The sequence below is a fragment of the Corythoichthys intestinalis genome, chromosome 2, assembly GCF_030265065.1.
Source record: "Corythoichthys intestinalis isolate RoL2023-P3 chromosome 2, ASM3026506v1, whole genome shotgun sequence".
Lineage (NCBI taxonomy): Eukaryota > Metazoa > Chordata > Actinopteri > Syngnathiformes > Syngnathidae > Corythoichthys > Corythoichthys intestinalis.
Window position 1 is genome coordinate 20,361,674 of NC_080396.1, and position 13,760 is coordinate 20,375,433.

Below are 13,760 nucleotides of genomic sequence, written 5' to 3' on the forward strand. Positions count from 1 at the left end.
GTTCTCGCCCGAATGCTCATGCAAGTGAAGGGAAATATAACTACATTTCCCAGAAGGCGTGACGATCGTAGTCTCATGACAAAAGTTGCAAGAAAAGGTTGAATTTTATGTCACTTATTTTTTTGTGTAAATCAATGATTAGATTCATCTCATGGTAGAGCAATAAAAAAAAAAAATCAAAAAATAAAATAAAATATCTATACAGTAGTTTTTAGAAGTGTTTCGCTAAATATTACAGTAATACAGGTAAAGACCATTAGATGGCAGTAATACACAGTAAAGCTTTTATTTTAAAGGTAAACCGAAGAAGAGCACTAGCGGAGCCACTCGGCTAACCTGAAGATGTTATTGATCTCTGTGAGAGTGTAGATGGAAGGATCATTTCTTAAAGATCCACTTTGATCCAAAAAGGAATTTTTAAGATGGCAAGCGACGAGGAAAGGGGGGTGGTTCGAGTCAAAGTAAAGGTATGTCGGACAGTCAGCCTACAATGTTGCTACGTTGTGGAGAAAAAAAAATGTTTGTTTTTAATTCTTTTTTAATGGAAAATATTGAACGTGAACTCTGTACTCTATCATTTCAATTACTTGTCACAGACACAGTATTGTGCTACCTCCGAAATTGTTCATTCATTGTCACCATTGTTGTGAAAGCAGGCGTGTGTTGACGTCATGGTTTTTCTTGTTGATCAAATGTATTACAAACCTTAATGTGTATGACACTATCTAACTTCACTATCAAAATTTAAGAGCTCGCACGGCAAGAATTACCAACCTACTTACAGTACTTAGGCACTAACGTCAATCTTTCAAGGTGACGTCACCTTGTGCGCACAACAACACGCGTGCTTCACTGCTGTGCATCACTTGGTAAAATAAAATCGAAGAAGTAACATTTGTGGTTTTAGCTGAGGCCAATGTGTCTTTTTTTTTCTTACTTGGAAATCTGTTCAGTTCTGAATATCCTATTTAATTGAATATGCAAATCAATATTAATTGTTGGTTAAGACAAATATTGTTACATTACAAAAGCATGTGGTCTTGCAGTTTTTAGTTTTTTTTTCTTACTTTAGATCAAGTGTAATTTTTTGTCCCGGTCCACATTCTAGTAATGGTTACCTTAGGGCAGACATGTCCAAAGTCCGGCCCTGGGGCCAAATGCGGCCCCTGGTCAAATTTCATCCGGCCCCCAGCCTCTGTCATAAAATCAATAACGTCTGGCCCGCACACAGACTTAATAAATTGGTCAGCAGTACTGCTACTATCATATGAAGTAGCTTACACACTAAATGCTGCTCCTCATTTACCCATTAAAAGGCAGCAGCACTCTAAGACATTACCCCATGTGACCCTTAATTCCCAATTTTCTAAAATGGTGACAACACAAAAAAGAAAGTTGAATGCGACAGCCGACGCTTCAGGGATAGGTGGAAATTGGACTATTTCTTCACTAAAATACGCAACAACTGTGTCTGCCTCATTTGCAAAGAGACAGTCGCTGTTTTTTATAGAGTTCAATGTGAGGCGATATTACCAAACAAGAGACGCTGACATGTACGACAAGATTACAGGGAAGATACGTAGCGAGAAGTTAAAGCAACTTGAAGCTAGTTTAATTTAACAGCAGCAGTACTTCGCAAGAACCCGAGAATCGAAAGAGAACACCACAAAGGCTAGTTGCGAGATTGTTGATATTATTAAAAAAAAAATTATAATAAACCAAATGTGACACACAGAATGGCTAAACTTTGCTTAAATATATTGTTCTACGTAAAGGATGTCAACCAAGGTCGGCCCCCCACATTTTTACCACACCAAATCTGGCCCCCTTTGCAAAATGTTTGGACACCCCTGCTTTAGGGGGACCATCATTATTGCAAACCCATTGGCTGCTGTTGATGGTGATAGACAGAGGTGGGTAGAGTAGCCAAAAAATGTACTCAAGTAAAAATAGCATTACTTTTAAATAATATTACTCAAATAAAAGCAAAAGTAGTCATACAAAAATTTACTGAAGTACAAGTAAAAAAGTATTCATTGAAAAGAATACTCAAATAATGAGTAACATTGTAACTGCTTACATTGTCAATTTTTTTAAATAAATGTATTTTCTTTCCCAGCACAACTTCATCTACATCAACTGTTATTATAATACTGTACTATAACGTATTACATGACCATTTTAGGCCAAAAAGATTACACAAAAATCATCGGATTCAGACTAGAACAACACTACGAAACATCACCCATCCAAAGAGCATGAGTGCCTTTTAGTGGAAAACAAACACTGTTACCTCTGACTGGTATATTGGAGTCATGTGGTTATTGTTGTTACGCCTCATTGGTGAAACTGAGACAGCTACTGTAGGCATCTTTGGCAAAAATAAATTCCATATGTTGAATAATTAGGAAAAATCTAACAACTCTAGTGTAACCACAAGTAGTGGACTAAGAGTAGCATTCCTTCTTCACAAATCTGCTTAAGTGAAAGTAAAAAGTATTGTGTGGTGAAACTACTCTAAGAACTACTTTTTTTCTCAAAACGTTACTCAACTAAATTTAACTGAGTAAATGTAACTCGTTACTACCCACCTGTGGTGTTAGACAATCAAGATCTGGTCTAAAAAAGGCTCTTCTTTTTACATTGACCACAAAGTCACTTAAGCATATTTGCAGTCGTATAAAACTAAGGGGAACAACCTTCCTACTGTTGTAACTGTTTTGAAGTTATTTATTACCGTAATTCATTAATTGGCTGCTATTGAAGCACAATGGCAACATCTTATCGATATGTGAACAAACCTGTTCTAACTTTCTGCCAGTGTACTGACAATTCCTGTCTAGCGCAATGAGAGATGACAGCACAGTGGATGAATGGTTAGTGGTTTTCATCCGCCTCACAATTCTAAGATTGAGGGTTCCTTATATCTGTGTGGGTTTTCTAGGGGTACTCCAGCTTACTCCAACATCCCAAAAACATGCATGACAGGCTGATTGAACATATTTCCGTAGGTGTGATTGTGAGTGTGAAAGGTTGTTTGTCTCGATGTGCTCTGTGATTGGCTGGCAACCGGTTCAGGTTGAGTGCTGCCTCCTGCGCATAGTTGGATGGTATACAGTGGGGAGAACAAGTATTTGATACACTGCCGATTTTGCTGGTTTTCCCACTTGCAAAGCATGTAGAGGTCTGTAATTTGTATCATAACTTCTCTTCAACTGTGAGGGACGGAATCTAATACAAAAAAACTGAAAATCACGTTGTATGATTCTTAAATAATACATTTGCATTTAATTGCATGAAATAAGTATTTGATACATCACAAAAATCGAACTTAATATTTGGTACAGAAACCTTTGTTTGCTATTACAGATACCAAACGTTTCCTGTAGTCCTTCACAAGGTTTGCACACACTGCAGCAGGGATTTTGGCCCACTCCTCCATGCAGATATTCTCCAGAGCCTTCAGGTTTCGGGGCTGCTGCCGGGCAACACGGACTTTCAGCTCCCTCCATAGATTTTCTATCGGGTTCAGATCTGGTGACTGGCTAGGCCACTCCAGGACCTTAAGATGCTTCTTACGGAGCCACTCTTTAGTTGCCTTGGCTGTGTGCTTTGGGTCGTTGTCATGCAGGAAGACCCAGCCACGACCCATCTTCAGGGCTCTCACTGAAGGAAGGAGGTTGTCAGCCAAGATCTGGCGATACATAGCCCCATCCATCCTCCCCTCAATACGGTGCAGTCGTCCTGTACCCTTGGCAGAGAAGCAGCCCCAAAAAATGATGTTTCCTCCTCCATGTTTCACGGTTGGGATGGTGTTCTTGGGGTTGCACTCATCCTTCTTTTTCCTCCAAACACGATGAGCCGAGTTTAGACCAAAAAGTTCAATTTTGGTCTCATCCGACCACATGACCTTCTCCCATTGCTCCTCTGGATCATCCAGATGGTCAGTGGCAAACTTCAGACGTGTCTGGACATGTACTGGCTTCAGCAGCGGGACCTTGCGTGCGCTGTAGGATTTTAATCCATGACGGCGTAATGTGTTTCTGATGGTTTTCTTCGAGACTGTGGTTCCAGCTCTCTTCAGGTCATTGACCAGGTCCTGCCGTGTAGTTCTGGGCTGATCCCTCACCTTCCTCATGATCAGTGATGCCCCACGAGGTGAGATCTTGCATGGAGTCCCAGAACGAGGCAGATTGACCGTCAACTTGAACTTCTTCCATTTTCTAATAATCGCTCCAACAGTTGTTACCTTCTCACCAAGCTGCATGCTTATTTTCCTGTAGCCCATCCCAGCCTTGTGCAGGTCTATTATTTTATCCCTGATGTCCTTACACAGCTCTTTGGTCTTGGCCATTGTGGAGAGGTTGGAGTTTGTTTGTTTGAGCATGTGAACAGGTGTCTTTTATACAGGCAACAAGTTCAAACGGGTGCAGTTACTTCCGGTAATGAGTGGAGAACCGGAGGGGTTCTTAAAAAAGAACTGAGAGCCGAAATATTTACTAGTTGGTAATGTATCAAATACTTATTTCATGCAGGTAAATACAAATTTATTATTGAAAAATTATACAATGTGATTTTCTGGATTTTTGTATTAGATTCCGTCCCTCACAGTTGAAGAGAACTCATGATACAAATTACAGACCTCTACATGACTTGCAAGTGGGAAAACCAGCAAAATCGGCAGTGCATCAAATACGTGTTCTCCCCACTGTATAGGTTCCAGCCTCATGCGAGGTTTGTGAAGATAAGCGGTACAGAAGATGAATGAATGAATGTAGTGACAGATTTCTTGGATGCTTACTTCTAATGGGTAATATTTGTTGTTTTAAGATTCACCAGGATTTAAGTAAAAGTGAAATCAATTTTTATAGTTTATTTTAATTGGATATTTTTGTATGTTTGTTACAACTGTATTTATTTAAAAAAAATAAATAAATAAATAAAAAAAAAACATATTATTGTATGTTTGTTACAACTGTATTTATTAAAAAAAAACAAAACAAAAAAAAAACAGGTCTAGCTTTGCAGGTTTTCTGGGGAAACCCTGAAAATTATTTGAGATCTATCGCTGTCAATTCTAGTAAATGAATTAAATATACACAACAAATTGAGTGATACCTGGTTGTGAAATCAATGTATTTTGAATTGGGAGATGGTAATAAGAATGCTTGGGATATATCAACGATTTTAAAAGTGACAACAATCTGCAATTTTGATATTTTGGCAAAAAACATAAAATTAAGGGACATGCTTTGCTTGCGTGGGCTACACAAAATAATGTGGTGAGCAGGCTCTGGCCCATGAGCCGCGTGTGTGACAGTTGTACAATGGACTGGACATCTAGCGCCGTTAGTGCTACTAAAAGATGAGCGTTCACAGTCAGTTCTTCCAGTTTAAATGAATTGGACATCTATCGTTGTTAAAAGGCTAATACTGGCTAAGGCTTAGGCTAAGACTATATTTCCTGAACTCTGTTGTGGTAACATGTATCATCGGACAAATAAGTCATGGATACACACCCAAAATGATTTTTGTTTAGTGTATTGTCATGCAGTGTTTTGTAATGTTTTCCAGAAATGTGATGGCTCACTTCCTATGGAGTTTCGTTCCTTTGCTGTTGATCCCCAAATTACATCATTGGAGGTGTTGCAGCATATTCTAATCAAAGCCTTTGATTTGAATGGGTAAGACTAACCCCATAATGAAAAATATTAAGTAAATTTGTTTTTAATGTGACAAAAATTGGTTTCTTTTCATCAAGTAGGAAGCGGAATTTCGAGGTCAGTTACATGTCTCGAGGCGTCAGCGTTGCAGAGATGTACCTGTCTTTGGTGTCTGATGGGGATTTGGATGCTGCGTTTGCTAGTGCAGCCAAACCATATCTACAGCTCAAAATGGATGTGAAACCTTCAGAAGACAGTAAGTTCACATTAAAAATATAATACACACTGTATCTTAAAGACAACTCGTTAAAGCTTGAAAACCTATTTGTAATGTGTCACTGTTATTACTTTTAGGCCCTGTTATGGAGGACTGGGACATCATAAGCCCCAAAGATGTTATTGGCTCTGAGCAGCTTTTTGCAGAAAGGACTAAATCTTTGGCATCTGCAGCACTTCCTTTCACCCAGTCTTTAATGTCCCAGGTACATTCTTCACCTTCCACATTTTAACATTCCACAAACTTGCATGTTTCTATGTTCATGGTGTTATTACATTCATATTCAGGTTGGTCGGACGCTAACGCGAGTTCAGCAGGCATTCAGCTGGTCATACGGGGAGGAAATCAAGCCTTTTAAGCCCCCTCTAAGTGATACAGAGTTTCATAGTTACCTCAATGGGCAAGGACAGCTGACACGACCAGAGGAACTAAGGCTACGAATCTACCATGGAGGTGTTGAGCCTTCCTTACGAAAGGTGCGTATTTGATTAAACACTAACTAAACGATTTAACATACTTACATCATGGAACATGGTTTTCAGGTTGTCTGGAGATACCTTCTCAATGTGTACCCTGATGGACTAAGTGGTCAGGAAAGAATGGACTACATGAAGCGAAAGACGAGAGAATATGACCAATTGAAGAAGGAATGGACGGCCCACGTCAGTCACGAGGATCTTGAATTTATCCGGGGAAATGTACTCAAAGACGTCTTAAGGACAGACCGTGCCCATCCCTACTACGCAGGCTCAGAAGACAGTCCGCATTTGACTGCTCTCACAGACTTGCTGACTACGTTCGCCATCACACATCCACAGGTGATTGATTTTATGAAGTATGAGGGTATCTGATTGAGATCGAAATATTATTAGATCAATCTTGGTGATCAGCCGTGTCATGTTTAATCGACAATATGCAGATGCAAACTGACTAGTTTGGCAGATTTTGAACAGTCCCTCAAAAAAAAAAAAATCAAATTTTGATGGTTTTCAAGACGTTTATTGCAGTACACTCCATGTAAGGCAAACAATAAAGCTAAAAACATATAACAAAGAAAATCACACATATTGTGCTCTAACATGCAAACTAAATTTCATTTTCCAAACACACGCTATCTTAAAATATAGTTTGCTTAGTGTGCTATGTTAACATACTGCATTTTAGGGGGTACTTCAGACTTATTTGGTATTTCTTCATTTTTTTTAAAGATTTGGTCTCAGGACAAGAAAAATTACACACAAACTAGAGATCGACCGTTTTTCAGAACCGATGACGATTCTTAGTAGTTAGAGGGGCCGATAACCCATATTGGAGCTGATATTCATTTGCAGTAAAAGTGTAAAAACTGGCGAAAAAAATTTGAATAATGCAAACACTTCATTGAAATGCCTAAAGCAGTGGTGTCCAAACTATTCCACATAGGGCCGCAGTGGGTGCTGGATTTCATTCCTACAAAACAAGACGACATCTTTTCACCAATCTGGTGTCCCACAAGTGTGATCAGTTGATTGCAGTCAGGTGCTACTTGTTTTAGCACAAACTTCATTGGTTAAACTATCTGTGATCAATTGGTAGGAACAAAAACCAGGACCCACAGCGGCCTTTGAGGACAGGTTTGGACACCCGTGGCCTAAAGAATGTTTATTCAATCCCACAAAAAAAAAAAAAAAAAAAAAAAAAATAGCAGATGTGCCTGGATTTCCTAGACTCAGAAACCTCTTGTAAAGTTGAATAAAAGGTTAAATAAACAGCTCTCCGGAAAAAAAGTTGTTCGAAAAACAAAAAAAAGGAAAAAAAACATGTTACTCTCCCACCGTGCCACCTTCGTAATGTGAATTATTTTCTAACAAGAATAACGTAGAAAAATGCTTGTCTTTATTTTATGCTTCATTGAGTGAGTCCACTCATAGCTGAGAACAGCCGCGTACACACACACAATTAGTTGCCACATTACACTAGTGTTTAACAAAGTAAACGATGATTGACACATTCGGTGTCTTTGAAGGTAGCACTGCCAGGTTCTCCGGCAAGATCAAAGGTTTCAACGCCTGTCAATCATCGTTAGCTTAAATGAGCAAAACTTGCGGTGCAATGCTGACCAAGAAAAGCAGCTTGAGGGAGAGTGAGGCGGTACGAGCATGAAGCAGAAAAACATAAATATATATATATTTTTTAATTGAAAACCCGATCCTTTTCACTCGATTCTGATCCTCTGAAAAATGGCGCGATCCCTAGTCCCTATCCCTAGATTTAAATTGACATATTCATATCGGCCGTTCGGATTTAAAAAAAAAAAAAAAAAAAGGCAGATACCGATACACGTCAAATATCAGCCCGTTATATCTGTCTATCTCTAACAGAAACGCCATGGTTTAAATTTGACGGTTGGATGTGAAATGTCCCCCAATTCTGGAATTACCAACAACTTCAAGAAAAGAAATCTTGATTTAAAAAATTAGTTATTTGTTGTTTATGTGGTATGTCAAAAATGAAACAAATGCGATCTAAATGTTGTGTATTGCTTACTTTTCAGATCTCATACTGTCAAGGAATGAGTGATATTGCTTCCCCTATCCTTGCTGTGATGGACAATGAAGCGCATGCCTTCATTTGCTTTTGTGGCATTATGAAACGCTTGGAGGGGAACTTCCGGCCTGATGGACAGCTCATGTCTATTAAATTCCAACATCTCAAATTACTTCTGCAGTACTCAGATTACGAATTCTACTCTTACCTGCTTTCCCGAGGAGCTGATGACCTTTTCTTTTGTTACCGCTGGTTACTTCTGGAGCTCAAACGAGAATTTGCCTTTGACGATGCTTTACGGATGCTAGAAGTGACTTGGAGTTCCCTCCCTCCTGACCCTCCTGAAACTGAAGTGGAGCTCCTTGGACCACCAGTACAGTCTGACAAAACACGTTTCAAAGACAGGGAAAGCGTCCTCGGGCGTGACTGGGAAATAAAGGAGAAGCAGCGTCGACAGCATATGCTTCGACCATCAAGAGAAGAACATCAGGTCAGTTGGAATACTGTCAGTGAAGACAAAACCGGACCTGGAAATGATAGAGCAATTGTGGGCAAGGCAAGTTTGGTGACTCCTTCAATCGAGGACAGTTTTGGCGAATTTAAATATTATACTGCCCAAAATGAAGATTCATTGAATATTAAACAGCAACAGGGTTTGACTGATGGTACATCATCACGTCATCCAACTCGTCAGTCCACCACCGATAGTGAGGAGGATCTTGGAGAAAGAACGCCGCTTATAAAATGCAAAGAATTTTCCCCAGAATCTCCAATTTCTAAGAATGACACTGTAAATCATTCCTCTTCAGCCTTACCTTCCAGTTGGTCAACGGCGATTCCTGACTCTCCACCGCAAACATCATTCAGTTTCACAAGCAGTGGAAGAGAGGCCTTATCAAGAACTGTCCCAAAAGTAATCACATCTTCTGCGCAATTGCTCAGAAGTACAGGGTTGAATTTGACAAACCCCTCTGTAAAACAATGTGCTACATCTCACACGCATACGAATCGATCTTTTCTCTCGTCACCAATTTTGCCTTTTGGAAGAGGTCCTTCACAGTCTTCTCCTATCAACAAACCCTCAATCACCACTTCTACTAACATGGACTGTTCCCCCAAAGTGGAGACCGCCATCAAACCGTGTTCTCTCCCTCCTCCCCAAGAGTTCGGAAAAGGCAATCCCTTCATGCTATTTTTGTGCCTGTCCATCTTGCTGGAACACCGGGACCACATCATCAAGAACAGCCTGGATTACAATGAGCTCGCCATGCACTTTGACCGCCTAGTGCGCCGCCACAACCTCAGCAGGATCCTGCAGCGAGCAAAAGCCTTATTTGCAGACTACTTGCAGAGTGAAGTGTGGGAATCCGAGGAAGGGGACGAGGTTAGCTCTGATTCGCCCACATCAACCGCTGCTCAATACTCCCCATCTTTAACCATCGCCGCTCGTCCTATTTATAGCCCTTTATCATCCCCTCAGACGACAACTCGGAACTCAACCTATAACCTTGCGACGACCATTCCCTCGCCAACAACTGAAGTTTCCCTTTCCCATATATCGTGATTTGCACAAGTGCGTGGACTATTTTAGACAGGCTCCCATGTTGAATTGAACATTAAAGTATCTGGTTGCTTGACTACATACAATATATGAATTATTACCGTACTGATCATAACATGTTTTACTTGGAGGTATGGAAGAAATGAATAGAGCTTTTTGTTAGTGATGCACTGATACCATTTTTTGGCTCACATTACAGATTCCCAGACCCGGGCTGTGTGATATTGGTCAAAGCTGATAATGGTCTGATACCATGTTTTTTGAAAAAATGTTTTTAAATATGTTTGTTTTAATATTAAATCACTGAACTTGACTGAAAAGTAATCGCTACCATGGTTTGTTTGGACACTGCTTAGCTCATTGTCTGCCATTAACAGTGCTAGATGTCCAATCTATTTGAATCAGGAGGGTTGACAGCGAATGAACAAATTTGCTGCTATATTTCCACTTCAAATGGATTGAACTGGTGGGAGGGTGCGTTTGAGCCAAAGGAAGAACAAATTTTGAAGTCGTCTACCATTGCCAACCCGAATCTGTTTCATCATTGCTGGTGGCCATCTTGGGTAGGGCGACCAGCTATTGCAAACTATACCTCTAAATTAGTTATTTAATTAAATAAGTTATTTCTTGGTACTCCCCCATACCGATGACATTATTTTAGTGTCGTATCGGTACCGATACTGGTATCAGTGCAACACTACTTTTCGCGCATCCTTCGAAGTTGACGATGCATGCTGTACACCGATATTTTTCCCATTTTTTTTAACAGTATGACTGTATAATATGTCCCAAATAATGCAACTCTTTGCTAGCTCCTTAACTCGTTAGGTGCCATTGACGACAGAACGCAATGGCTGCAAATATGTTAATTCATATAACCCATGTGGCCACCTTTATTCAATGATATGTAACTTGTAGTTATATCTAGACAGTCTTAAAGGGAAAGACACCACCTTTATGTGAAACTGTTGTCCAAAGTATTTGAGACTGTAAATGTCAAATTTCTTAGACCTCTGTCAATGGAGAAAATCATGTTGTAATTAACACCCAAAAATGACACCGCTTAGTAGCACTTTTTAACGAGCATTCTTGTGATGTCAGTTATACCCACACACATTCTCAAGCGCAGGCGTGTGTTATAATGGGTATTAATGACATCATGAGGAAGGGCGGGCAATCTGGGATACTCCTGTTTAATTGACCAAAATAGAACCGGCATTGATAAGATGGCTGCCGCCCCTTACGATGGCTTTTCTTAAAATTTTTCTCCGTGATTAACCATCAGAATTCCCCCCCCCCCCCCCCCCCCAATTTATTCAACTAGATTCTTTCCATTTGATGCACATGAAAAGGTGATGTCTGTCCTTTTAAGACACATTTACCCGCCAGTCTCGTAATAAACTAATTTAGTTACTCTGAAAATAACCAGAGACTGTATATATGGAATAGCCATCCCTTCATTTGCTATTTGGAAAAATAAAAACTGGTCAACTGCTATCTTTTAACTGTCATGTCATCAACAGTGGCTTTGGTTGGGCTATTTTTAAACTCCACCTTCCAATGATTCATTATTTCTATTTTTAGCAACGGTGTTTGACATTGTTTTCAGAAGACCATGCACATTAACGTGCATACTTATTTACCAAAAAGTGTCCATGATTTGTTTTTTCTCTGTGCTATACAGATATGACAATGCCTAAGTGGGTATCTGATGTTTTTTTTATGGGTATTTTACTTTATAAGATAACAAAGACAAGTATTTCTTGCATTTCAAGACGAAAGTCCATGGCCAGTTGCAGACAGAGGCTGTCAGTTTTGCTCCTTTAGCTTCATTTTCTCGAACATTGGAAACTATATAATACATATTGTTTATGGCCCAGTCACTATTTCAAGAAATGAAAACATTTTGCACTTTTTTTTCCTGTTTAGTTGAACAAAAGAGCATGTGTCTCGTTTTGTATAATTTTTTATGTTGCCTTTTGAAAGCTTCCATAGCTGCCAGTGACATTACAGCCAATGTTTTTGATATTGTTGCTTCTGTGAGCTTTATCAAGTGTAATAGCATGTGATGCTGCATTATTAGCGAAGTGCCTCATTCTTGGGAATCAGAAACGTTCAAGTTTGTGTATTTTCATTTGTGCTAAAAATATCTTTTGCTATGCTGTAGACACAACTGCCCTTTCACTTGATTTCATGAACAGTACACGTGTGTTTCAGCAGGATTTAAGGCCACAGGTTAGTGCCATGAACAAATGAGTGGACTTAAATTTTAATGTCAAATGTTGTTTGGCCCTGTTTGTTTACATGTGAATTGAGACTGAATAAAAAAATCTCAACTATCTGAAAACAACTTGTTAAAGGGTTGTAAGCCATTGTGGTTATCTGACAATATTGATCTTCAACAAAGAAGAACGTGTCACGTGCTGTTGTATCGGGTCTATAATATTGCTTGCATTTACATGTAAACGTGAGGGAAGAATGACCCTTTTAGGCATCACTTCTAATTCTGTTGATTGTATGCTAGTTTTGTCCCTGTTTTTTAGTTCTGGAACCTGAAGCACAAATGTCACATGATACTATATGATGAAATTATGGCGTATTCATAAACATTTCAAAATATTTACACAACCTTAACTCATTGGCGGCCACTGAGGGTGATTGAAGTCCAATCCATTTGAAGTGGGAGGATTGGTAACGAATTAACAAAAATTCACTTGTTGCCAACCTCCCTGTTCAAATGGATTGAACATCTACTCGTGATGAACTCATTTCAATTCACAGCGGAAGGATGATTGGACGTCTATTATCGTCAGTGGCACTGAGCCAAAGGGCCTTTTTATGACAACCATTGCGCTACTTGTACCAAGTCATAATTCAGAAGTGTGTTGTTTTGTAACATTTTTTAATTTTGAGAGGCCTTTATTATGTTGTCTGATTTTTAAGTATTTCGTGGGACATTGTTTTACACTTTTGCTCTTGCCTTCCAACCCTCCATGTAGGAATATTATAATATTTGACAATTAAAAGTACATGACTGGACTGTGAACGAGATCCAGTACATGTGCAATTGTTTAAAAATAAAATATCAGTGTAAAATTGCAAAGCAGTTACACTTTTTAATCATATGATTGTATAATGGGCACGAATAAATCTTCTCTGGCTAAAATGTTTGGTGAATTTTTGTTTACATCACTACAAAGTTTAACAAGAAAATCACTAGAAACAGACTAAGCAGCCAAATTCAAAGCATCACCATATTTGGTAGAGTGGCCACTCCCTTCTCTGATGCCCCAAATGTTATCGCTCTTTTCTCATCATATCACAGAAACTGAAAATTTGAGGTAAACAGGCTAGCAATGAAGTTATAGTAAAATTCATTTATTTGACCTCTGTGACCTTTAACCCCAAATTTAATCACCTTTTCTATTCATGTTGCAAACATATTCAGCAAGTTTCAAAATTCCTTGTCTGTTCTTCTGTTATCTTGAACTCAGTCATACAGTATTTCTAATCTCTGTGACCTTTGACCTCATTGCCCCAAAATTTATTCAGCTCTTTTTTTATACGTATTAAAATATATCCTGCAAGTTTGATATTCCCTTAATTCATTTTTGAGTTATTTTGAACACAAACGTATTCTTGACCTCTGTGATCTTTGACTTCATTACCAGAAAATGTAGTCACCTCTTCTGTTTCATGTTATAGTGATCTAATCCCTTCATTCGTTCTTGAG

At 39.1% G+C, this 13,760-nt stretch overlaps 1 protein-coding gene across 2 annotated transcripts; it reads left to right on the plus strand.

Moving 5' to 3' along the window:
• The first annotated feature begins 294 nt into the window (after positions 1-294).
• tbc1d25 (TBC1 domain family, member 25) lies at positions 295-13,182 on the plus strand. Of its 2 annotated transcripts, none has more exons than XM_057830371.1 (7): positions 295-467; positions 5,575-5,684; positions 5,762-5,919; positions 6,018-6,145; positions 6,228-6,416; positions 6,483-6,758; positions 8,474-13,182. In XM_057830371.1, the coding sequence occupies exons 1-7, from the start codon at positions 423-425 to the stop codon at positions 10,028-10,030; spliced, it is 2,463 nt and encodes an 820-aa protein (XP_057686354.1). In that variant the 5' UTR covers positions 295-422; the 3' UTR covers positions 10,031-13,182. The 2 variants fall into 2 exon arrangements, with proteins under 2 accessions (XP_057686354.1, XP_057686355.1); XM_057830372.1 differs by having other exon boundaries at positions 5,765-5,919.
• Positions 13,183-13,760: the final 578 nt, after the last annotated feature.